The sequence below is a fragment of the Epinephelus lanceolatus genome, chromosome 1 (assembly GCF_041903045.1).
Source record: "Epinephelus lanceolatus isolate andai-2023 chromosome 1, ASM4190304v1, whole genome shotgun sequence".
Taxonomy (NCBI): Eukaryota; Metazoa; Chordata; class Actinopteri; order Perciformes; family Serranidae; genus Epinephelus; species Epinephelus lanceolatus.
This window is the reverse complement of record NC_135734.1, coordinates 7,462,947-7,489,095: the sequence shown is the minus strand read 5'-3', so window position 1 is coordinate 7,489,095 and position 26,149 is coordinate 7,462,947. Positions and strand designations below refer to the sequence as shown.

General features: G+C 40.0%; 1 protein-coding gene across 1 annotated transcript; it reads left to right on the top strand.

The window, feature by feature from the left end:
* The first annotated feature begins 230 nt into the window (after positions 1–230).
* nampt2 (nicotinamide phosphoribosyltransferase 2) lies at positions 231–24,517 on the top strand. Its single transcript, XM_033626909.2, has 11 exons — positions 231–482; positions 9,824–9,959; positions 10,302–10,405; positions 10,493–10,621; positions 12,272–12,430; positions 15,408–15,538; positions 16,840–17,065; positions 18,426–18,545; positions 22,569–22,709; positions 23,361–23,486; positions 23,651–24,517. Exons 1-11 carry the CDS (start codon positions 435–437, stop codon positions 23,810–23,812), a joined length of 1,482 nt encoding a protein of 493 aa, XP_033482800.1. The 5' UTR covers positions 231–434; the 3' UTR covers positions 23,813–24,517.
* Positions 24,518–26,149: the final 1,632 nt, after the last annotated feature.

Below are 26,149 nucleotides of genomic sequence, written 5' to 3'. Positions count from 1 at the left end.
CCTTTTGATATCAGCAAAGACGTTTAAGCCATATTGTTCGTTATATAGGCTACGGTATATGAAGCATACGGTCCAAAATGTCGGAGTGTTCCTTTCACTTCTTTCAAAAAAAAAACTGCTGTCCTTGAATGCAGCATGACGTACTAGATCAGAAAGGCGGTGAGAGGACGTGCGCGTGGCCATGCGTACCGAAACCCGCCCCTTTACAATAACCCCCAACCTACATAATGACTACTGCTGTACCTCTGAGTGTATTAGCTTTGCCGTAGCGTCCGAATAGGAGTCCACTGGAGAAATTCAGGGGTTAAAATCATAATAATTCGACATTGAGGTTTATTTTCTCTGCTGACCGGTCTGGGCTCTGGTTCGCGCTCTTGTTAACTTGCTAGGAGGCTCAAGTGACATTTACGTTGATTCATTCATCCACAACAACAATGGCAGCACAGGATTTCAATTTCTTGCTCGCGACGGATTCTTACAAGGTGAGTGGAGCCGTTCTTCTTGCCAGTCCCCTCTTTCTGTTGTATTTCGGGTTTTGTTTTTTTCTCTCCATTAAACTGAAGTGAAACCAGCTTGTGCTAGGATACCGTATGTTACGCATTCCTCCACTGTTTCACTACAATCCATCGCGTATCACGAGTAAAGTTAGCCGTTGCATTTTAGGTAAATAGAATGTCTTGACTGTGTTACGACGTTTCAGTTCGTAGTTGACCGTGTGTAAACTTACAGTAAGTGAAGGCACCAGCAGTAGTCCCAGACACTGTATTATGAGTAACGTAGGGTGCTCCCTACGTTTTGTTGAAACCTAAACAGGGGGTAGCGTTAGCGTTGGAGTCCCAGTCATAGGCATTTATCGAAGTTTAACCCGTGAAACCTAATCTGAAAAGATACGACACGGCAACTTGAGTAACGTTAGGCTAACGTTAAGTTATCTTTTCACATTTATACCGATGCTAATGTCGAAGTTTCGAAATCACCATACCTAAACTATTATTCACATTTTATTTAACTCATTTACCATGCTTTATCTTAGCACCAGTGTTTAATAAAAAATACAGACTAGTTTTGATTTTGTCGTTTCTGCTCAAGGAGTTTATAGTTTGACCAAGATTTTGGTGCCATCTTTCAGTAACGTTAGAGTATTTGATGACTGGGTGCTCCATGTAACTGTTACGGCCAGATAAACGAGGTGCATGGGCCACCTGCTCAGTGTGGCAAGGGGCCCTAAAATGAATTGTGAATGTCCTGTCCTGTGATTCTTTGCATTGTAATGCATAGCTAGTAATCCACACCTTTTCGTTTCTTACATTTCAGTGTAGCTGTGTCCAGAGCCCAACCCCTCATTGTCTGGTTAACTTTCAGTTTCACTTTAGTGTATTCGCAACTGAAATTCAGCTGTGAGTCGGTCCACGGTTTAAGCAGGCTGTGTCATACAGTAGCTCACGCCCAGTAGAGTTTAATGTCATATCTACAATTTCCATGCTCAGGGGCCCAGTATGTCAAAGGGCTCTTAAAATGAATCAACAATGTCCTGTTACTAAATGGTGTGAGTTGTGACTACCAGCCTGTACTAATGAGATGGTTTTTGTTGGTCAGTTTCTGAAAGACAATGCCATACATGAGGTGGCTTACTTTAGACAGGTCACTGTACCTCAGGACTGGTGTTAGGCAAGTCATCTGGAAATGAATATGGTCAGAGCAATAGAACTTAGTATACAAACAAAACCAAAAGGAACCTATAACATTCTATAACATACTTATGGAAATCTTGCTCTAAACTGCTTTAACCTGGCACTGAATTGCAGTTCATCCTTCTATGTATGGGAAAGAACAGTAAAGTGAAGTGTGTATATGTAGTAGGTGAAAGACAAATGATGTAATTGGATAAAAAGAAAGCAAGATAGAAAGAAATCAGTGTCAAAAGTTGAAACAGTGATTTTTACATGCATATGTAATAGTGACAGTAATAGTGAACGTAACTTCTAAAGTGCAAGTCATTGTGTGATTAATTGCATTGCAATGCAGTCCCTTTTTCTACATTGCAATGCACAGAACCAAACCTGTAATTGGCTGTTAAGCTTTTAGTTTCATTTCAGACAGTTTGTAACCTAAACCCAGTTGTGAGTCAGTCCACTGACTCGCCTGGCTGTGTGGGTACATACAGTAGCTTATGCTCAGCTTAGTGGAGTTAAATGTCAGATGTCACTGTTAGATGTCATTCAAAGGTTTGCACTGCTGCCAAATGGCAAAGGCCTGGATGATGACCAACCAGTCTTTTTATTAGTGCTAACGACCCCTGAAAATGAGTCCAAAGCAGCAGCTCAGCCAAGAGGATTCCTCCAATGTGTCTGTCATCACAATCACATAATAGAATCTGATTTAGTACATTGTGATGAGCTCTTTTGAAAATCCACTGGGTTTACTGGGTTTACAGGGCAGCACTTCACATGAATTTTTAAAAAAGTAAATACTGTATTGTTGAAAACTGAGCAGCTTCTACGACTTAAAGATGAAAGCTTTTTATTAACTCATCTTGCAATATTTCTTTAAATGAACACAGTACTTCAGTCATACCTACAGCACATGGTCTTGATTTGGTTTTAACCACATGCACAACAGTAAGCTGATGCTCTGCATCACTGACTGGGTTTCTTTGTTTGTTAACCAGTTTCCCCAATAAAATTGGTACAAATATCTGTGTCAGTATCGCCCTCAAGAATCCAGTATCATTATCTCAACAAATATTTAATGAATCCCATGAAATTTGGTATTCATGACATGGGTCCTTATGACTTTGGTGATCCCCTTACTATTCATCCAGCCCCGCCAGCAGGGCAAAATTGGATTCTGACAGCAGGGATGATTAAGCAGTATCATACGAGAGGGAGTGTTTTTGTAATGAATATCAGTAAGGCTGTGATTGATCGTAGGCAGTGTATTGTGTATATTTATCTGTTTGTTGACATTTATTGTGCAACCAGAAAATAAAAATTTGTTGATAGTCACTTTAGTAGCATGTGTGATTCTGATGAGTTAACAGCTTGATGTGCGTTGCAACATCAGCTGATGTCATATAAGCAAACTTGTGCTGCGTCTCAAATCCGATACTTCTGTAAGTACACATGGATGTATTACATTGTAGGCTTGGGCAGCATCTATTTTTTCATACCTTCAGACCTCCCTGGAATTTTATCGGGGTCTACGATGCTGGTTTACCCCAGACTGGCAGCTTCACACACAGCTCTTTTGCTTTAATAAGTAAACAAAATAAACTCACAAAATGTCAAGAAGGTAATATTCTTACATCTCTTTGCCCCATTAAACAGTGAAATACAGCTGTACACCTTTTTGAATTTTTGTTTCTCTCTTAACTCTCCTAACTAAGATTAACTTGATTTCCTTGTTAACTCATTGTAAAACACACTGCATTCAAACTTTACAGAAACAAAATAAAACTCACCCAAACCATCTTGGTTATTGTTGTTAGTTGTTAAGTTACTTAGTCCACTGTTCTGACCATCACCAACTCTAGTTTGGTCGAAATAAAAAATAATAAACCCGTAATTCACCAGTTTAGATGTGAAAATAAGCTGTTTGCCCTGCAGCCGCAGCTGTCGCTGATGTTTGGGGCAGGACAGTGGCCTGCTGTTTATAGTCAGTTCTATAACATTATCCCTACCAATCCATTTCTTCTTCTTTTATTTATTTATTTAGAAGGAGGACAGTGCACATTAATGGACATTTCTGTAAATGTGTCAGTTTTAGCCAAAGGCTAATTCATAACTGTGGTCCTCGGGCATGGTGTTAAAAAACCTCAAAGTCATTAAAATCGATCACACAAATGCAGGTAATCAAGGACAACCATATAACACTACAGAACGACATCAAAACAGACAGTAATACAAAACAAGGACAACACATCTAGTGCAAAACAGTGTGACCAATACATTTAGTGCAGTATAATACAGTGCAGCATGATTTTAATGTGTGGTAAAAAGTGAGGCAAAGCAATGCAAAACCTGTTCATGATTATAGTCATAATTTATGGGAGTATTGGTATGAGTGCTGCAGTGCTCAGTTATCAGGGTATGAAATTAACAAAATATTTTGGGGGCAATTTTGGCCCCCACGGTCTAAAAAATTGGGGCATTTTCAAAATGTTTGGAGGCCATCAAAAAATTGTAATTATGTTCTAACAATAAGCACATGAAAAGCAAAATCAACTAAGATAGTGTCTTCACTCTTCAGTAAAAACCACTATAAATGAAATAAATAATGGGTTACATAAAGTTATGGTTGCAAAATATCACTCAGATTTCCTATAATTCAACCAGTTTAAATGTGATGATTTAACCATTAATCTACTGATAGCAGTACTAATGTTTCACCACATTACAGTTACTTTTACTGTTAAAAAGGCCAAATTACTATAAATTCCTTAGATGCAATCCTGGAAATAAGTTAATTTAAAATTTAACATTCATTCTACCTTAATTTTTCATTAATTTGTCATTGTGTAGACACAGATCACCCAAGAAATGGTTAATTTAAACTTATGGTACAGCAAAGCCCCCTCCCCTTCTCTGTCAGATTACTCTCACGTAATCAGTGCAATCTCGTTGATTATGTCTGGAAAATGAGTTGTAGACGTGACGGTAAATTAATTTAATGAAAATAAAATTATACTTTAATGTCAGATTGTAATACTGTTAAAAATATAAATACATATAGTTGTTTCGAAAACTTGGGGGCAATTTTGGCCCCCGGAACATGGCTTTTGGGGGCATTCTTGGATAAATTGCGGGCCAAATGGCCCGTGGCCCTTGCTAATTTCTGACACTGTCAGTTATTGATATAAAAAGTTGAGTTACCACGATTTCAGTTAAATAAAATTAGACTAGGGAGAAATCTGTTGGGGGTGAATATGATGGGGTTGCAACAATGCAGAGACCAGTAAGTTTATTCTTAGAGGATAATGAAGATGCTGGAGATGGAATGGAAAGAGGGAGTATAATTTTAAAGCGGTGTAGTATTCATACTAAAGTGCTAGTTTGCCCATGTTAATGTACATAATCATAAAGGTGCTACATACATTAACAATGGTTACAGGTCTGGTTGTGCTTGAGCCAGTCTTTTAAATGCTATTTAAAGATGGAAAAGCTGGAGAAATCTCTTATGGAGATTGGCAGGCTATTCCAGATTTTACTACCTCTGACAGATAAGACAGTTTGAGAGAATGGAAGTGCGCCTGAACAGGATTTCACATTTACACATTTTCTCCTCTTGAGCTTGCTCTAGTGGAGGTATTACTGATTGATTTCCGTTTAAAAAACTGACTCAGAGGTGGAGGTGCAAGTCCATTCAAGATCTTATATACGGAACATGCAAGTTTGAAGGTAGTAAAATTGTCGAAGCTCAGGAGATTGTGGCGCACTAGGATGTTGCAGTGATGATAAGAGAAGGGTTTTTTTTATCAAAGATCTTCAAAGTTTTTTTATAAAGAGATTCACTAGGTTTGAGTACTGTTTTGCCTGTGCGTGACAAGTTTGTGAAGCAGTACTCAATATGTGACAAGATCATAGAGTGCATGAGCATTCTCGCTGCTTCTTCAGTTAGTGATGATGTTATGTGTTTAAAATTACTCAAGTTGAATTTGACTGTTCTTATGACTTTCTTCACATGATTTTCGAAAGACAGAGTTGGGTCTAGAATGACACCTAGATATTTGAATTCATTTACGAGTTCAAGCTCTTCACTCTTTAAGAAAATACCAGAATGGCTGATGTCAATTTTTTTTTTTTTGAAAACATCATACAGACAGTCTTTTTAGTGTTTAACATTAGACATGAGTTGGTGAGCCATTTCTGTATAGGGATCAGTGCTGAAGTCAGAATGTTAGAGGCCTCTTGTGGACGTTTAGCTTTAGTCAGGATCACTGCATCATCCACGTACATCAAAATATACACAGTCTGACAGACATTTGGCAAATCATCCTACTACTGGACTAGTTAATATATAAAGAAAAAAGTTCAAGTATGGATCCCTGTGGAACTCCCACTGTACACTCAAGATCAGATGATTTGATCTCATCAGCAGAAACATATTGCTTTTGTTCAGACAGATATGATTTCATCCATAATGTAGCGTGTTCAGAAAAGTAGAAGGCCTTCAGTTTAGCAATGAGAATCTGATGATCTACTGTGTCAAAAACCTTTTTCAAATCCAGAAAGACGGCTCCTACACAGGCACTTTTATCAAGACAGTTTTTAACCTTTTCTAAGAAGACACTGATGGCTGATTCTGTTGAATGGTGAGCCCGAAAACCAAATTACATTGGATGCAGAAGAGAACTGCCCGTATTCAAGTGATCAGTTAATTATTTTTGGCAAACTGCAAGCACACAGCATACTACACAGCACTCGTGGTTTGCAATGAACTATCCAGGCCTTTTTCCTTCCCTTTGCTCTCTTTTGACGACGTTCAAATGTTATTTGTGGAAATATGTTAATCACTGCGGTGCAAAGTTTGTTATGATGACTGTTAATGTAGGCTAATTAACAGTGAATGTAATAAAATGTTTAGAACACCTGTAAAGCGGAGTGTTTACAGTGCATAGTTAAATGTCCCACTGCTGATGCCAGCTATCATGGCATGCCTCTTGTCCAATTAAATTTTTTGTTTGGGACTTACTGTTGTATAATGCAGATTATGACGTATGCCATCACTACATGCTTTTTTACTCTAGCACTAGCCAGGGTCTACATGTGACTTGGCTGTGTGTTTTGTTTTCTGCTGAAACTCCAGGTTGCATAACTTGTGTAATAATTAACGACTATATCCAACCTGCACCCGCAGCACAGTCTTAGAGCACTGTGAGCTTTAGCTTTCAGTTTTACAGTTTCTGAGGAATTCTCTGAGGTCTGATATGTCCTGGTGCCTTGCTCCGTGCAGCTCTTAATCCTTTACTACACCCCTGGGCTGGACATGCTGTTAACAGTATGCTAATACCATAATCATGCTGGTGTGTGCACACACCTGCTGCTTGCTACTCTTTCAGTCTTAAGCAGTGCTTTGTCTCTGTGATGAGTTCAGGGTCCTGCCCCCACCAGCCCACCTGAGGTGCCCCAAAAACACTGTCTGAGGATAACTGAAAGTTTAAGCAGTTATAGTATCAATATTATCAGTATTAGGACAGATAAGTCACATCACTGATTACTGACTGTTGATAGACTGAAAAATGTCTGAAATGATCAGGGAGCAAGAGGCCCAATAACCACAATTATATTTCCAGTCGGAAAGTTAGCATAAATTATGTAACAAATGTAACAAACCTACAAAAAATTAATATTACTTTTTTTTTGGTATTGAACTGTTAATGTATAACATGTTCCCGAGAACACATTAAAAGGCAGACAGCCTCCTCCTCATAAGCCTTCCACAGATTAATTGGTGATTTACAAATCCACATTATACCATCTTATAAAATTCATGTTTGCTAATGGTTTGTCTTGGGTTCCATTTTGTGACTGGGTAGCTGTTGATTGTGATGCTGTTCTGCAGCCAAGATTTGCAGATGTCCAGACCTTTCCATCAGCACATGAACACACCACACACTGCCACAAGGACTCAGGGCAGCCGGTATTTTATTCCTTTAATTCTGGCATCTCCAAGCATAATCATCAGTACCCGTGACCGGTGCTTAGCTTTGTTTGCTACTAATCTGTCAAACCTATCAGCCACTGTGGCTAAGAACAATGTTTTCTATAGATCAGATTAATACAAATGATTTACTTATGCAATCCCTCATTTACTGTTTCCAGCCATATCTGTAATTTTCCAAAACCAAAAATCCCATCATTCATACTGGAACTGTCACTTTTTATATGAAAATAATGTCACAAAATTCACTGTAATTGCTAAAACACAGATGCTTAACATTGCAAATCTGATAGTAATCAACAAATTAATTAATTAATTGACACTAGCAAATATAGCCTACTTTATTTTAGAATATTTTAGAGTACTTGGGAAAGATCATTATGAAAATTTAGATGAACTCTGATTAAACCATAACAACATAGTTCACTTAACCAATATTAAATGCCTGTGACCTTTGATCCCTCAGACAGCACTGCATTAAAACTAACTTGATTGTATGAAGGATATTACTACATGGGCTCAAGAGCACTTTTGAAAACCATTCTTGGTAAACACAGTTCATCACTCCATCTACAAATGCAAGTTAGGTATCTACCATGCAAATTACCAACAACATCCAGAAACACTGCAGACTTCTGGACCCAAGCTCGAGTGTGTGTTCAAACTGTTTTTGGAAATCATGGATGTTGTGTCCTCCGGACTAAAGAGTAAAAGGACCATCCAGATTGTTACCAGTACAAACTTCAAAGTTGGCATCCGTGATGGTATGACAGTGTGTTAGTGCCCATGGCATCATGGATAACTTGCACATCTGTAATGTCTCTGTTAATGCTTAAAGGTTCATACAGGTTTTGGAGCAACATATGCTGCCATCCAGGAGCATCTTTTTTAGGAATGTCCCTGCTTATTCCAGGAAGAAAATGACACACACTCACACACTGGCTTTGCAATAAAAGAGTGCGGGTAAGAGACTAGCATGTCTGCAGTCCAGACCTGTCTCCATCTGAACATGTGTTGTGCATTATGCAGCACAAAATGCAGCAATGGAGAACCCAGACTGAAGTCACTTAAGTCATATATCAAGCAAGAATGGGAAAGAATTTCACTTCAACACTTACTGAGTGCTGTTAAAAAAAAGGTGATGTAACACAGTAGTAAACATGCTCCTGTCCCAACTTTTTTTGGAATATGTTGCAGGCATCAAACTCAGAATGAGTGGATATTTATAAAAAAAAAATGAACAGTTTGAACTTTCTTGGACTGTATTCAATCGAATGCAGGTCAAAAAGGATTTCCAAATCATTGCACTCTGTTTTGATTTACACTTAACACAGCATCCAAACTTTGTTGGAATTGGGGTTGTACTTCACATTGCGCAGAACTTTATTTTTCTGTTTTTGTTTTCATTAAAACTGTCAAAGGACATGTATAGCACCACTGCCATGCCACATAATGGCTTTTTTTGAGTAACCTAACATATTCTTAGGGTAACAATATGTAACGCGTCGGTCAGCTATAAACCTGCCACTAAAGTAAAGTAAAATACTGCTTTCATACCCTCCTGTGCTCTCTCATTTTACTTGATCAATCCTACTAAAAGGACTTATCTTGATATAGCTTTCAGTAAAAACACCACCTGTTTTCCTTGTTTGGTATCGAAAGTAATTCTGAGTTTGTTCTCGTCTCGTCTTGTTCTCCTCTAGACAAGGGGGGAAGGAGAGGGAACTGAAATAGGAGGCAGAATGAGGCAAAAGAATGTAGAGGGATTGCCTCTTGAAGCTATTTTTTCCCAGTGACTGACTGGTTGTTGCTGTTGATTATTCAATTAGTGCTACAGGAGCACAAAGAGAGACTTGTGCTTTAAGCTGTCATCGTTACCTCCCACATGGATCCAGGAAATGTGTTTACTGTAAACGCAAGCATCACGTTGAGCAAGCAATCCTACAGTTTTCTGCTTGTCATTAGTGTGCTTACTGGGGGTTTATTTCATGCTATTTCACAATTCAGCCCTGGTGTGAAAAGATTAAAAAGTGACGAATGAACATTACCCATACTAAGGGTGATTCTTAAGATTACGTTGTGTTGTGTTTTAATTAGAACTCAAGTTGTTTGGGGGCTCTGCTTGCAGGCCGGTTATGCTTGACTTCTGTTTCTTGCCTTTCAGATCACACACTACAAACAGTATCCTCCAAATGTCAGCAAAATCTACTCCTACTTTGAATGCAGACGCAAGAAAGGCTCCCAGTTTAGTGAAGTGGTGTTCTTTGGTCTTCAGTACCTGCTGAAGAAATACCTCATAGGTATGTTCACATCGTCCCCGCTGATCTAAGACATAAATTGACAGAACCATAGAGGAAAGAAAAGTGCTTGTTTAATGGCACTTTGCTGTTAAGGAGATAATTGGGGAATGAAGTGCCTTGTAATAAAACTGCTGTAGACACAGGAGAAATAGTCTGTGCTGTACTTTGTCTCTCACCCCTCAAAAGTGTCAGCTGAAATGGTTTGGTAAATCTAACATCATGTGTAAATAAAACAGTAGATCAACTACACTTGTACACTTTCATATAAGCTGGATGTTGAGTTAATCCTTTGTGTTTTCTGCATTTGACAGAGGTTGTAGTAACTTGGTTTGTTCTATTCAGGCCCAGTGGTCACAGAAGAGAAGATTCAGGAAGCCAAGCTCTTCTACCAGATGCACTTCAAACAGGCTGTGTTCAATGAGGAAAGCTGGAGGAAAATCCTTGAGGTATCCAAAAAGATTTTCAACTTTCAGTCTGTCTAGACAGATTCATCAGCGTATATCTAACCTGAAGGAAATGTGTTACTATGTCAGAAACATGATGGCCGTCTTCCTATCCGGATCAAAGCTGTCCCCGAGGGAAGGATTATACCGAGAGGCAACGTGCTCTTCACTGTGGAAAACACAGATCCTAACTTCTACTGGCTCACCAACTACATTGAGGTAAACCCAGAATGTGTTTTTAGTTTTTTCAATTGATGAAAGGGTTGAATTAGCAGATCAGTCAAATAACATATTCCATACTACCTATGGGGCTACACCAACATTTCAAAGATGGCACAGGATAAAAGATGTCAGTAATACCTCTTTAGATATACAGAGATGGGAGTGTCCACTCCATTTAATCTCACCAAAAAAATGTTTCACACACTAAGGGGCTGTCCACATCAAGAATGTTAATAACAGTAACCATAAATATATTGTTTCAAAAATTACAAGTATAAAGGCCCTGACACACCAAGCCAGTGATCGGCCATCAGTCAATGTTGGGCCTTCAGTGAGCGTCTGTCGCCATAGTCTTGTGGTGTGTCCAGCACCATTAGCCCTCATCAGTCTTTGTCAGCTTTTTTTCAGCCAATTCAGCATGTTGAATGACTGAGACACAGGCAACGGGAGGCAACGCAACAGTCAGCTTTCATTGCCGCTAGTTCTTTGAAGGCGGTTTGGCTTGTCTGGGCCTTAATAACAACAACAGTGGTGACTGTATTGTTGGGATCTCTTTCAGAGCGATTTGATTAACGATAGAATCACTGACAGCCAAATTGAAATCTCTCTGAATTTACAAGGTGTTAGGTTCAACATGGCAAATGACACTGTGGAGAGACTCATCATTGAGGTTAAAAAAAAAATGCGTCCCTGTTTGACAAAGCAAAGTCTTTATAAAGATGTTATTAGGGATGGGCATTTTAAGCAATTTCCATATTCAAGTACTCACATTAAATTAATATAGGGTTAGTTAGAGTAGGTGCAACAAAAAAAAATCTTACAGAAGAATAGAAATGTATATTGGCCAACAACAAAAAACAGATCCATTGGAAATTCATTAATTGAACAACCAAGCTTTAATTAGCCTATTCAACCATAAATTTGAAGTTAACTTAAGAAACATCAGCAAGCTTTCTGTTGTTGCTGTTGCACAGGTCAGACGCAGTGCTGAAGGACCATCATCGTCGCCTCTCTCCTCTCGGTCAGTTCAACATCTGCCCAAGCTAACACAGCTGCAGTGGCCAACGCCTGACACCAAGCCATTTAATGGTCCCAACAAACTCACACTGACACTGAAACTGCTCGCCTCTGTCATTAAACCCATTAATAACTATGAGGTAATGTTAGTCGTGTGATGCTAACAGTTAGCCCTGTCATTGTGTTTTGTGGGTGCGGACTCCCACCAACTGTCCCTGATGCGCGGTCACACTTCTTCAGCAGTACTCTCAAGACAAACAAAGAGAGAGCAACAGCAGTGAAGGAGGCGCTTGGCGAAGGAATTTAGTGCTCACAGGTCTACAATGTAATAAAGCGCTCCATTTGATGTGCAGAAGAGTTTTCTATTAGTGGAGCATGCATTTTCATCACAAATATTGGAGTCAGTCATGTTCATTTAATTGTGGAAAGCCAAAATCATGATCGTGAATAAAATTGGATTAAAATCAGAAAAAAACTGAAAATCAATATTGCAGCACTGTCATTAAATCTTCCCTTTTCTGTCATTAACAACAGCCCTTTCTCTTTTTTTTCTCATCAACTTATCACTATCTGTTCTCCTCTCTCCCCACACCCATGCTATTTTTAACCAACCCAATCTGCTGACTGCAGACCATGCTAGTCCAGATGTGGTATCCTATCACAGTGGCCACCATATCCAGAGAGTTCAAGAAGATCCTGGCCAAACACCTGAAGGCCACCTCTGGGAGCCTGGAAGGTCTGGACCTGAAACTGCATGACTTTGGCTACAGAGGAGTCTCTTCACAGGAGGTCAGGAGGACTTTCTGTCCTTGTTTTTATTTAGTGAGAAACCAGCACTGAGGTTGATAAACCTAACAGAGTTTCTCATTTAATTTCTGTCTCTTGCACCTTGCTACTACTGATAGTGTGTATGTACAGGTACTGTGTTTGCACTTAAAGAATTTCTTAGTAGTGCTGCACGATTTGGTAAAAATGTGCGATTGCGATTATGGTGGACAATATCAAGATTTGCGATTGCGATTACAATATAATTACAATAAAATGTAATAAATAAATGGTATCATGAGTCTTTTTGCCTGATTCAGTGTTTCCCCTACATTATATTAGGGGGCACTGACCTGACATAGTTATTGTTATGGACAGACAGTTTGTCAATGACCATCAACAGACTGAGCACAGTCAAACACGCTGCTCACACAGCAGCGCAACACGGAACTCAGTCTGGCAGCAGTAGCTCAGCCCATAGGGACTTGGGTTGGGAACCGGAGGGTCGCCTGTTCGAGTCCCCGTCCGGACCAAAATATGGAGCGTGGACTGGTGGCTGGAGAGGTGCCAGTTCACCTCCTGGGCACTGCCGAGGTGCCCTTGAGCAAGGCACCGAACCCCCCAACCGCTCGGGGCGCCTCACCAAGGGCAGCCCCCTCACTCTGACATCTCTCCACTTTATGCATATAGGTCCTGTTTGTGTATGTGTGTGTCGTTCGGACCTGTGTGTAATTGACAAGCAAGAGTGAAAACATTGAATTTCCCCTCAGGGGGATTAATAAAGTAATAAAGTAAATAAACTTAAACTTAAACTGTACACACAGCGGAGCAAGCATATGTTGCGTTCAGGCGTTGTCACGTAAATGACAAATTCCAGCGCCATAGCACAATACAATAGCATGTCAAGTGGGCCGAAACCGAGCAAAATTGCTCAATTTTTGATTTGTTATGGAGTCCATGATTTCCCTGTGACACTGACAAATGTTTGCTTAACTGCGCTTGGATGTTGTTTTATGAGGCTCTGGCGGCTTTCAGTTGTCTCTTTGTCTTTAACGTCACATGGCTCGGCTTTCTCTCTCATGCACTCTTCCTACTTTTCCCTGTACTGTGCTGTCTCAAGTGCTGATATAGATTGGTCGTGTTGCCGCGGGACGTGGCGACTTCAGCTTTTAAACTTAAACAGCATGTCTATCTGTTCAACGTCACCGTACCTGAATCCAAAGTATCGCCATGTAACAGACGTTTTTTTTTTCGCCACCAACCGCCTGTTCATGGTCGAGCTCATGCTCTTCTTCAGCGTCTGTGTTGGTCACTGCTGCACACCGGCTGCACGCACCGGGATAGCTTGTAGTCGTGATGTCAACAAACTCCACACACTACACAGCCTTTTATGCGGTTATGTAATCTCACAGCCTGACATCGCGATTGCGATTGCGATTAGATTAATCGTGCAGCACTATTTCTTAGTAATCACTGTCAGCATGACCAAGAATAAGAATCTTTTTGGAAAAGGGAAAGTTCTTTAAAAGAACATTCTTATCATTGTGTCATGTTACTGGTGTGCATTTTAGCTAGGCCCTAAGGTTAGATTAAGAGAACTCAATGAAAGTCAGAGGGAGAGTCTTACATAATAAGCATGAAGCTCTTGTACAGTGGAGCCACTGAGCTGATAAAAGTGTTTCATTGAAAGAGGGTTTTGAAATGAGATTCTTATAGGTCAACTTACAACTGAAAGGTTGATTTGAACATATTTTAAAGCAGACAGCAGCAGTGGGTTTATATCATGAAGGCAGACTAGTGTCAATGCAATATTAACCTAATGTCTGTCTGATTACATACAGGAACAATTCTTGAACACTTATTCCTGAAGCTGAATTTTATGTACTGAATCAACAGTGTCGCTGACAGAATCAGTAGCTTTTTGAGTTGGAGCTCCTCTCGCTGGTAACTGAAGGCACCTTTATCAGCTCAGCTCAGCTCAGCCCTGATGGCTATGAGAGGGACCCAAACCTTTCAGTCACGCAGTCATTCGTAAGAATTGTTGAGAAAATCTGCTGATAAATATGAAAAATACAAAATTACTGAAGGGAAGACAAGAGGTGCAATTCCATCCACCTTTTTATGCACATTTCCATCCATCCATCCATCCATCCGGGGCCAGGTTGCATTGGCAGCAGGCCAAGCAAAGCACCCCAGATGTCCCTTTCCCAAGCACGCTTTCCAGCTCCTCCTGGGGGACCCCAAAGTGTTCCCTGGCCAGATGAGATGTGTAATCCGTCCAGCGTGTCCTGGGTCTGCCCCAGGACCTCCTACCAGTGGGACGTGCCTGGAACACCTTTAACGGGGAGTGCCCAGGAGGCATCCTGATAAGATGCCCGAATCACCTCAACTGACCCCTTTTGACACGAAGGAGCAGCGGCCCTTCTCTGAGCTCCGTCCGGATGTCCGGGCTCCTCACCCTATCTCTAAGGCTGAGCCCAGCCACCCTACAGAGGAAACTCATTTCGTCCACATTTATCCGTGATCTCATTCTTTTAGTCACTGCCCAGAGCTCATGACCATGGATGAGGGTTGAGATGTAGATGGACCTTCCGGCTCAGCTCCCTCTTCATTGTAGCTACATTTGAATGGTAACCCTTCATACTCACTCATGAGGTGTAAAATTCAAGTCAGGCGTGTGTAAAGTAACAAAAAGGCGGGCATGACTCAAAGGAATATAATGTGCTCTGCACTTCTGTGATTTTACTTGGTTTATATCGACTGAAATGTCAATCGCCCCCTGTCTGTTGGAGTAAACGGTTTTTATTGTAATACTACACCAACCTAACATTTTTTTTACACCAAGTCACAGTGACAGGTAGTATGATGGTCAGGATATAATAATCCTGTAATAGATTGGTGGTTGTTGAATTATTAACTTTTTACACTGTGCCGGGTTTTGAACTGAACCTAAAAAACATTTAAACAGCAGTGACTTATCAACCCCACCTCTCCTCTCCAGTCTGCAGCATTAGGTGGAGCAGCTCACCTGGTTAATTTCTGCAGTACAGACACAGTGGCTGGGCTGCTAATGGCTCAGCGATACTATGGCTGCCCAATGGCTGGCTTCTCCATTCCAGCAGCAGAGCACAGGTATAACGCACACACACACACACACACACACACACACAAGTAAATTGCAGATAAGACAGTGAACATCATGAATGTAGTCTGCAGCAACATTGTATTCTACAGTGCCTTATTTTTTTCTATCTTGTTGCATTACAACCGGTTATTTGAATTTATTTATTTATTTAGTCAAAATTGCAGATCAGGGTTGGGCTATAAAAATGCATCTAAAACTTTGAACATCCCACTGAGCATCATTAAATCCATTACAAAATATGAAAGAGTAGCCACAGGGAACAATTTTGGCCTCACATGGCCGGTGTACCTTCTTCCATAAGTTTAGGGAGTCTCCGACATGCCTTTGGCAAACTTCTTTTTTAAGCAATGCATTTTTCCTGGCCACTCTTCCATAAAGTCCTGCCCTGTGGAGTGTACGGCTTAAAGTGGTCCTTTAAACAGATAATCCAGTCTCTGCTGTGGAGCTTTCCAGCTCCTTCAGGTTGTCTTAGGTCTCTTTGTTGTCTCTCTGATTAATATCCTTCTTGCCTGGTCCTTGAGTGTCGGTGGGCGACACTCTCTTGGCAGGTTTGTTGTTGCTGCCAAATTTTTTCCATTTTGTAATAAATGATTTAATGGTGCTCAGTGGGACGTTTTATAACCCAGCCTTGATCTGCACTTCTCCAAAACTTTGTTCGGACCTGATTGGAGGGCTCCTTGGTCTTCATGGTGCTACTTACTAGGTGGTATCCATTGCTTAGTGGTGGTGCAGACTCTGGGGCCTTTCAGAGCAGGTGTACTACGATCATGTGACACTTAGTTTGCACACAGATGGACTTTACGTAATAAATGATGTACCTATTGATGCTGGTAGCACCAGGTCTTATTTAGGGGCGTCATAGCAAAGAGGGTGAAGACATGTATGCACCACTTTTCAGTTTCTTTTTTGTTGTTGTTGTTGTTGTTGTTGTTGAAAATTTTAAACTTTTTTTTTTTCACTTGCAATTTTGACTGTTCTGTGTAGGTCCGTTACTTAAGATATCCAAATAAAAATAAATTTAAATTACAGGTTGTAACACAACAAAATATGAAAAAAACACCAAAGGGTTGAATACTTTTGCATGGCACTGTATTAGAAAAAGATCTTGTTTGCACCTTTTTATTTTATTTTGACTTTTGATTTAGAATCAGTCTTACTAATCTGCTGGTTGAGTTGTCAATTAACTGTGAGGAAACACTGTCAGGGATTGTATCTTCAGATATTAGGACTGGTGTTAATATCTATAGGCCTACAAGACTGATTTGATTACTTCCTTCCTGTCATGCAGTACCATCATCTCCTGGGGGAGGAGCAGGGAGAAGGAGGCGTTTGAGCGAGTCCTTGACCAGTTCTCCTCAGGGCCGGTGTCAGTGGTCAGCGACAGCTACGACATCTTTAACGCCTGTAAACACATCTGGGGAGACAAGCTGAAGGAGCGAGTCATGGAGCGCAGCCAGGACTCGTGCCTCGTCATCCGGCCGGACTCCGGAGACCCTGCAGAGACCCTTATCGAGGTAAATAACAGGGCTGGATTACACTTTGTTGGACATCCACAGAAAAACAGTTATCTAAAATCTTCTACATCTTGGGATATTGGTGCGATTTTTGGCTTGAAATTTTACTTTTAGAACTAAATGTTCGTGGCTATTTTTAACAATGAAGATCTGAGAGACTTCTCAAACTTTTGAAGTATTCTTAATAGATGGAGCTAGAAACGTCCAATTATACTTTGTAAAATGGGGCCACCACTTTTTGCTATCTTTCAGTTCTTTTTAAAAGTTAATTTTGTTTATACTGTTTTGCACTTAGTGACAGGTGTCCATTGCACCTACAGTGACAAAGGCATAATGTGGGTATTACTTTGGTTTTGCAAACGAGGAAAAAAAAACTTTTAACTCTGTCCTTCATTCACAAATTACGCCTCAAAATGTTCACTCAGTCTCCTTTTTCTCGAACTAAGCAGTAAGACATACAATACACGTCATTAGCTATGACCATCAAAGTGCGGCAAATGATTTCACCTTCTACCATTCACTCCCATTAACACTGACACCTGAAATTCTTTGGTCAACACAAAAATATGCATTTTAACGTTTCAGTAAATCCTTTAATCTTCACATTGTGTCCACTAATGACACATCAGCAGCACATTCGGCAGAGCCTGCTGGTGTTTTGCTCAAGGTAATATGAGATATTTTTTATGTTTTAACTGAGCTACGAGCACTTGTTTAAGGTATAAAATGACCTTTTTGCCTGTTTTTCAGCTGCTGGGTAAAATCAAAGAGTGAAATTTTCCACTTTTCTATTGTTCCTCATTTTTTCTTTTCTACATTTGAATTAACTTCAGCAGTCAGGAAGCAGCGACTAAGGATGAACGATTGTTTTTGTAAAAACGTTTGAACTTCAGCAAAGGGGGTATTTCAATTTGGTGACAGCAGGTGGCAGATTGCGAAATTTCCAACCAACCAAGTTGCAGTTACTGTGTTTACACATAAGGTTTTATCTTACCTTTACCTTTTAAGATTTTGTTAAGTTTGTACATTATATCAACCATGGATGGCTGTGAAGATTTGAATCGATTAAATTAGACACTGTAGGTAATTAGTAGTCATTGACAAGTCAGTTTATCTTACTGTTAGTCCTGGAAATTCCTCTGCAATGAAACCATTATGAAAGTGTATTTTAACTTGAATTTTGGAACGTTTGCTTCGTCTTTCGTCTTTCGTCTCCTTTGTATTGTAATCATTACTATTAATTATTTAATGTACATAAACTGAGGTTTGAAGGTGTTCAGACTGCTTTATCTAAACATGGCTGATGCCTACTTGTATGAATCAAACACCAAAATGGATATATTTATAATGCCACTTGTAGGTCCTCAAGATTTTGGAGGAGTGTTTTGGCTGTTCTCTGAATTCTGTGGGATACAAGGTGCTGCCTTCTTACCTGCGAATAATTCAAGGAGACGGCATTGACCTCAACTCCGTAGATGAGGTGAGTATAAGTTTTGTTGTTGTACTGGCCAGGGTTAACTCTTCTTTATAATCATATCTTATTTATACTGAACAGATATTTAAACCAAGGATTTTTGTTTTTGCTCCCATTTTTCACAGGTTAAAGTCAAAGGTCTAAGAATTTTTTATGGACTCAATAGATATATTTCTCTTAAATTTTGGTAACAGATTTGTTTAAGTCCATGTTAGTGAGCACTTCTCCTTTTTCAAGTTAATCCATCCTCCTGCCAAGTGTGGCTTATCAAGATGTTGATTGTGTGTTCGCTAACAAATTTGTGACCAAAACTTGTAGGAAATTTATCTATTGAGTGCATTAAAGGTCTCTAAAATTTCACTCAAAGCTGTGAAAAATGGGAGCAAAAACAAGTGCTGCATTTAAATATTTGTTCAGTGTAGTATATTATATTTTTGTTTTCCCTCCTGTCCTTTAAAATGAACTATTAAAATCGGCCAACATGCTTGTTCTGAATGAATATTACATACATTGAAAAGTGTTGTATTTCATCTCTCCTTCTGCTGGTGGGCCATCACGACTAGAGTATGCATGCATAATATGTTATTTCCATTACAGAAGAGACTTGATGAGCAGTAAAATTAGGTGGGGAAAAGGGAATATATGAATATCGGTATTGGTTATTGGCCAGTAAGATGTTATATATAGGATATCAGCAAAAAAAAAATCTGATATCATGCATCCCTAATCTTAATATGTTTAACCGACTAGTATTTCTGTTGCCGACTAGTGAGGGAAGCAACGTTCAAGTGACTGCTCAACTAATCACGCACCTCCCTAGCTTACTTAATGTGAAACTTTGTCTGAGATAGGCTCTGTGTCCCAGATCTCTGCACAGAAGTTATTAGGTAAAATGTAACTCATACAAAAGATTGCCTAAACTGTCAAAATAAAACCCAGGTTGTATTTCCATTTTAAGGTCTTTCTAAATGGTCTGCATTTTTACGTTTGATGCTGTGTTGAAAGAAGGGGTGTCACAATTTCAATGCTAAATCTATAATCATCAAAATGAAAAGCAGTATCCGTGACCTCTCCCACCACCTACACCACCAACAAACTCTGAGTCTAATCCTGAACTCTGAGTTGATCTACTCTGAGATAGGAAACTCTGAGTTTCCGGTTCCAGAACAGCTGATTTGAATCAGTTTAATCAACTCGGAGTAGTTTCACCTGGAGTTAAGCGTGTGCACCACAACTATAAAAAGCCAGCATCAATGGAGCCCCGATTCGACGAGTCACCATGGCAACGGGGAAGAGGAGGGCTGCGTTTTTCACCCCACTAGAATTAGAAATCTTAATGCGCTCATACGGCGAGTTTGCACACGTTTTCAAAAAGAAGTGCAACACCGCTGCAGCTGCAAAAGAGAGGGAGACGGCGTGGGAGAACATTGCTGCTCGGGTCAATGATTAAGTTTAAATGTAGTCCTTTGCAATCACAATAATATTACAGGGGAAAACTGCTTGAATGGTAGCCTATTAATTTATTTCATTTAGGTGCAATCCCGCGGGGGAGAAGCGCACTTGGCAGCAGTTTAGGGTGAAATATAAAAACAGACCTCAGCATAATCTCATGGGGGTACCTCATTTTGATCATGTTTTACATTGTAAAGTAAATATTAAGTGGCTGTTTGACTGTGCAGTTGTTTTATCCCCAACATAATGCTGTTTTCACACACATAAATGTCTTCTCATCTATATCATGTTCTATTAAATAATTAAGCCTATTTAAACTAACACAGACTTCTACTCAGCCAACAGAAAGAAGGCAGATGCCCGTAAAACGAGCACACTTTTCTGACCGCCCTGCATACAGTTGCCTTACTCAAGTGCTCAGCATCTCCGACATTGTCCAAAAACTTCCATTTGCAAAGAAACACAGCGCATTTTTATACAGTCTATGAGCGCAACACACAATATCTGCTACGGTGTGAGAGCATGACTACGATTGGTAATGTTGCAAATGTAAGAACGGATTAGGTTGTGTATGTAGATGATGGACTGTGATGTGAAACGGTACCGCTCAAAAAGATAATTGTGTGGAAATGCTAGAACATCTATGCGCGGTCTGATAACCATCGAATATTTAATTCTCTGCGCAGTAATGCTGCATCTTCATCCACGGGATCGTTATCAAAAGGACATGCCATGTTAGTGAAAAAAGTCACCACCTACTGTGCCTAATGGACTTCTAATATACTGACTCTGATTTTTTTAAATGATTTTTTTAAAAGACAGACGGCAGAACTAGGCTAGGCCAAAACTCGCCTGCTGACTGAATGAATGAATGAGGAAATCAAATGGAGTGTGTGGCTCTGAAAGAGGGCGGAGACAGAGAGAAACTCGAGGTTCATTGAGAAAAACCTGGTCCCGACCAGGTTAGGTTCATCGAGTCTGTTACTACGGTAACTGACCGAGAGCTTAAGTTACCTCTCTCTTTGAAACAGGCTAGAGTTACCCCTCTTTCTCTAGTGTGAGTTACCTCCCTTTTTGAAACGGAAAACTCCGGAAAACGGAAAATGAGTTTCCCTCATTTCAGGGTTAACAGACTCTGAGTTTTCACTAAACCTGCTTTGTGAAACGGACCCAGGAACTGTTGTCTTTTTGCAGGTGAGGAAAACTTCTGCCATCTAGTGGCTCTTCTTTTTGTTGCCAGTGGACTGTTGAAATCAGCTATTATTACATTTTAAATATATTATTTAAATTTGATCATATGGCCTTAGTGTGACACATAACCAGCCAGCCATAAAAAGCCAGTTTTAGAATCAAGACTCCGGTCTAATTAAGCAATACCACACGAGAGGGAGTGATGTTGTACTGTATATCGTAGGCTGTGATTCGGTCATAGGAACAAGGCCGCAATTACAGCCGTGACGATATACAGTACAACGTCATGACCTCGAGTGTGATATTGCTTTTATACAACAGTTCAACAACAGCTTAAACAGCAATGCTGAGTAAGGGAATGTTAACAAAAGGTGATGAAATAAATTATTTTAAGTATGTTATGTAGCTCCGCGAAAAAAAAACAGTTCCCCCAGTCTGTTGCCAGGCAACGCAGCACACACACACCAGGAACTCACAAGCTACTTTGTATTTACATTGATCTGCAACTGTGTAACTTCGCCCAGTTCGGCTGATGAAATGTTGGCAAACCTGGATGTTGCCACGGCCGGATTCAAACACACCTGGAGGTCTGCACAGAAGAGTCCTGGCTTTCCTTTTCCTCGTCCTCTCCTGACGACCACTCATAATTTAATTCAAATGTAATTTTGGGGAAAATACCCATCTTGGTGTAACGCTAGTGTCAGTTTGCGTCAATGTAGCAAGTGTGACATTTGGTTAATTAACGGTTGTATTTATATTTATAACACCTGTGAGCGGAGTGATTTTACTGTTACATGTCCCAGTGATGTTATACTCTATATTAGCACTCACGGAATGCCTCTCGTCCAATCAAATTACTCGGTCGGAACTAACTGTTGTATAATAATGGCATAGCATTCAGTGCTGACAAAAAAAAGTTTAAATAGAAAATTGAATTGAATCGTGATCTCGAGATCCAAAGTCTATTTGAATCATGTACTTAGAGGATTGTCATGGTCCAAACAATGATTCAAATCAAGGATTGTATGTTTTATAACGTCAATCTGATGCAAAGTTTTGCAGTTTTCTTGCCAGCTAGATAGTTATAGTTCCACTGCCTTGTTTAAAAATGTTTTTAATTATGGGGCGTCGGTAGCGTAGTGGATAGTGCCGGCGCCCCACGTACAGAGGCATTGCCTCACTGCAGTGGTCGCGGGTTTGAGTCCGGCCTGCGACTCTTGCCTGCGTGTCAGTCCCCATTCTCTCTCTGTCTCCCCATTTCACACACTGTCCTGTCAATTAAAGGCAAAAAGCCCAGAAAAGTAATCTCTAAATATGTTTTTAATTATAGGTTTTACAAATGAGTGATTAAGAAATCTGAAGCCTTCCTTTTTCTGTTTTCTGTAGATCCTTAAGAAGCTGAGTGATGAAGGTTGGAGTGCTGAAAATGTCTTCTTTGGTTGTGGCAGTGCTCTGCTTCAGAAACTCAACAGAGACACGCTCAGCTGTGCCTTCAAGTGCAGCTATGTGGAGACTAACGGCAAGGGGGTGAGTGGAAGGGTTCTGACTTGACATGGGCGCTGCAACATTAACCATGCTTAAGTGATTTTCAAGCTTAATTTATTGACTTCAACAGATGAACAGTTACAGATAATTGCTGACATCATCTGCCCAGTGAAATAATTAACAAAAATCATTGATAGACTAAAACAAGTCTGCAACTTGACCTTTAACCTGGGCCTGGCTCTTATAGTTTAACCCTCATTTCTGAACAAGAAAATATTTACCTGTTTCATGTATATATGGGCATGTGAGTATTTTTTGATAGAGATTAATAGGGAGCAATAAAAAAATCTTCCCTGTATGACTAAATATTTGTCACTTCTAAAGCTACTGTACTATCTGTGTGTGGCTCTGTAATACATCGCTATTAGGCTAAAAGACACTGTTACCTTCCACACCCACCATGTTTTTTTTCATGGTATTAATTCTTAATATACTGTCTGTACAATCTGTAATGGGCATATTGATAGAAAATGAAATCTGGAGAAAATGAATAAAAAGACCAGAGATGTTTTCTTGTATGGCACATATACAGTTACCCCCACAGAGACTGGTTGTCAATGTGCTCATGAGAATTTGGTGCAGATGATTTCCCTCAGTTTTTTTATCTAGTTTTGTTTGCACATGTTCTTCCAGATGGACGTATACAAGCAGCCGGTGACTGATCCATCCAAGGGGTCAAAGAGGGGTCGATTATCACTGAGGAGAAACTCAGATGGCTTCTTAGAGACGATAGAGAGAGGAGCAGGCAAGCCTGAGGAGGTTAGTCGGACAATATTATTTTTAACTCTGACTAACAATGTGTGTTTATATCTGTGTAGTATCTTTTCTTTGTACTTTGTGTTCTGTTTTTATTTACAGTTGATACGTGTGTGTGTGTGTGTGTGTGTGTGTGCACGCGTGCGTGTGGGCTCTGTATTCTTCAGGACCTGCTGGTGACTGTTTTTGAGAATGGCAGCTTGGTGCTGGACTACTCCCTGGAGGAGATCAGGAAGAACGCTCGGCTGAGGGATGAGGAGGTGAACCCCACCCTGCACAACCATGAAAAGGAGCTGCTGCACAATCACATCATCAACGGCATTCATTAGATCAACCACACAGCCTTTCACAGTGCATAGAGTACTTAATGTTTTAACAGGGTGCAGTGAAATGAACACTGCAGTGGTTTCAAAAGGTACCCATCCAAGTATAAACTGAACATGTTAATGGGGAGTGAAGAGCTGTTTTCTCACAAGACACTAACATTTACTATGACAAAATATGAACAGTATTATTGATTATAGTAATCATGCAGTATGGGTTACACTTGCTAATGATAGCACTAGTGTTTGATATCTAATATTTAATTAAAGGTCACTGTCAGCATCATATATCAGCACAGTTATATATTGCTGCAGCCCTTCTTTGGTTTGTGTTTTTGAAACACAAGTCATGTACAGTTTGTAAATGAAGACATCACAACACTAGTGCAGATTCTGCTGCACTGCCTCAGTTTGGACAAAATCACAAAGTCAATGAAGCCATACCTGTTGTTTCTATTTCCTGATTTCTGATGCCACTGGGCCACAAAGCACACTATGAAACCCCAGTGTTTAGTATTGAATAAATACAAAAAATATCTCATGAAATGAATAATCCTATGAATACACTGTGTAAAATATATAAATGAACCAATAATTTGTGAAATAATTGAAGGTTGTTGAAACTCAGCTTATTATTATAAAGATGTAATTTCATCATTATTCATCAGTTTTATTCATTTGATTAAACTACAGACATGTTTTATTTCTAAATGCCCTTTCCCTAATTGATTTTTTTGTATTTCATAATCTCATAATAATGGCTCAATCGCAGTCACTTTTCATGACAATCGTGATGTCACCACCCTCTCTCCTTTCAGCCAATCACATATCCCCTGCCTCTCTTGAGCCAGCAAGCTCAACTACTGTGGCCACATTTAGCCAGCTAGCTCCTGTTAGCTAGAGCACACAAATGGGGGTATGGGTACCCCTAGGGGTTCTTTGGTGTATTGCAGGGGGTACTTGAGATTTTTTTTAATGTTCATTTAAAAATATGAGTAATGCATAATTCCTAGTTTAATAAACCACATTTTATATTCAGTATTCCTGTTTTCAGTAACTGCCATAAACTGTCAAGTGCTGCATCAAAGGCCATCACCTTCACATTTACATTGGTGCTCTCTGTTTTTGCCCAAAATGTTTTGCACTGGTCAGAGGGTCCTTGCCTAAAAAGAATATATATTTCAAAGAGGGTACATTAGTGGAACAAAGTTTGAAAATGAACAACAATGTCAGAGTAATTCCTTATCATATTTCATATCATTACTTCAGGCTGCTGCTGCAGATAAACACAGTAACTAAAGCTGCACTCCAAATCACACATTTTCTCCCTGCAGTAGGTACGGCAGCTGCCCTAACACAGTACATACTGGTGCATGCGGTATGCACATAATCGTACTACTTCATCCTGACATTGGGCCTTGAGCTCTGACCCTCTTGCTTACATGTCCGTTACCGTGGAGATAAAAACTTGGATATGAAAACGCCATTTACCAAAGCTCGCCATAGATGGAGGTCAACTCTGAGAGGTCTGCTGTTGATACTGTGCAATGTAATTAATTTTAAGTTTTAATTGATAAATGCATTCATTGTAGATTCTAAAATATTTTTATTCACCATAGTAAAATTACATAAACATTTCTCGGTAGTTGTTTTTTCATAGTTATGTCATTTTGTTTTTAGTAGTATAATTAGCTATTTTGTTCACTTAAACAGTTAATATTCCTGTTGTTATTATTCAACTGGTCATCAGTCACTTGGATGCGCCGTCATCCGTCGGTCTGTCAGCTTTCAACAAGCTCTCAAGCTGTCATCTGTTTGTGGTTCCGTTGATGTGACGCATCTTCCGCTGCCCTGAGGACTGTGGGTCAGAATAGCCAGAAAAGCATGCGGGCTTACATTCTGTAAAATGCAACCAGATGCAGCAGAACATCCTGGTATTTTTGGCATACTGCATTGGACCAATTGTGTATTGGCACATACTAAATCTTCTTCTGGTATATTAAATAGCTTAGATAATTAGTTAGCATCAAAGTGAGGAGCCAGTGTTAGCAGTGTTAGCTCCTGATAGCTAGGGACCACAGAAATAATATGAGATGGGAGTTTCTGTGTCAGTGCACTGGGCCCACTAACAACAGCCACTTCTTTAACTCTGTTGTTATACACTGTATAGTCAAATATGCACATGTACAAACAGGACATCAGAGACGTCAGAGTGAGTGGGCTGCCTCACAGGATGGAGCCCCAAGCACTTAGGGGTTCGGTGCCCTGCTCAAGGCCACATTGGCAGTGCCCAGGAGACAAACACTCCAGCTACCAGTCAAAATTCCAGACTTGATCCAGACT

Bases quoted from the DNA above. Each gene is read 5' to 3' on its own strand.
- nampt2 (XM_033626909.2), top strand. From the start codon at position 435: ATGGCAGCACAGGATTTCAATTTCTTGCTCGCGACGGATTCTTACAAG. The intron at 9,960-10,301 runs GTATGTTCACAT...TGTTCTATTCAG, and splicing joins GCTGAAGAAATACCTCATAG to GCCCAGTGGTCACAGAAGAG. The intron at 17,066-18,425 runs GTAAATAACAGG...TGCCACTTGTAG, and splicing joins CTGCAGAGACCCTTATCGAG to GTCCTCAAGATTTTGGAGGA.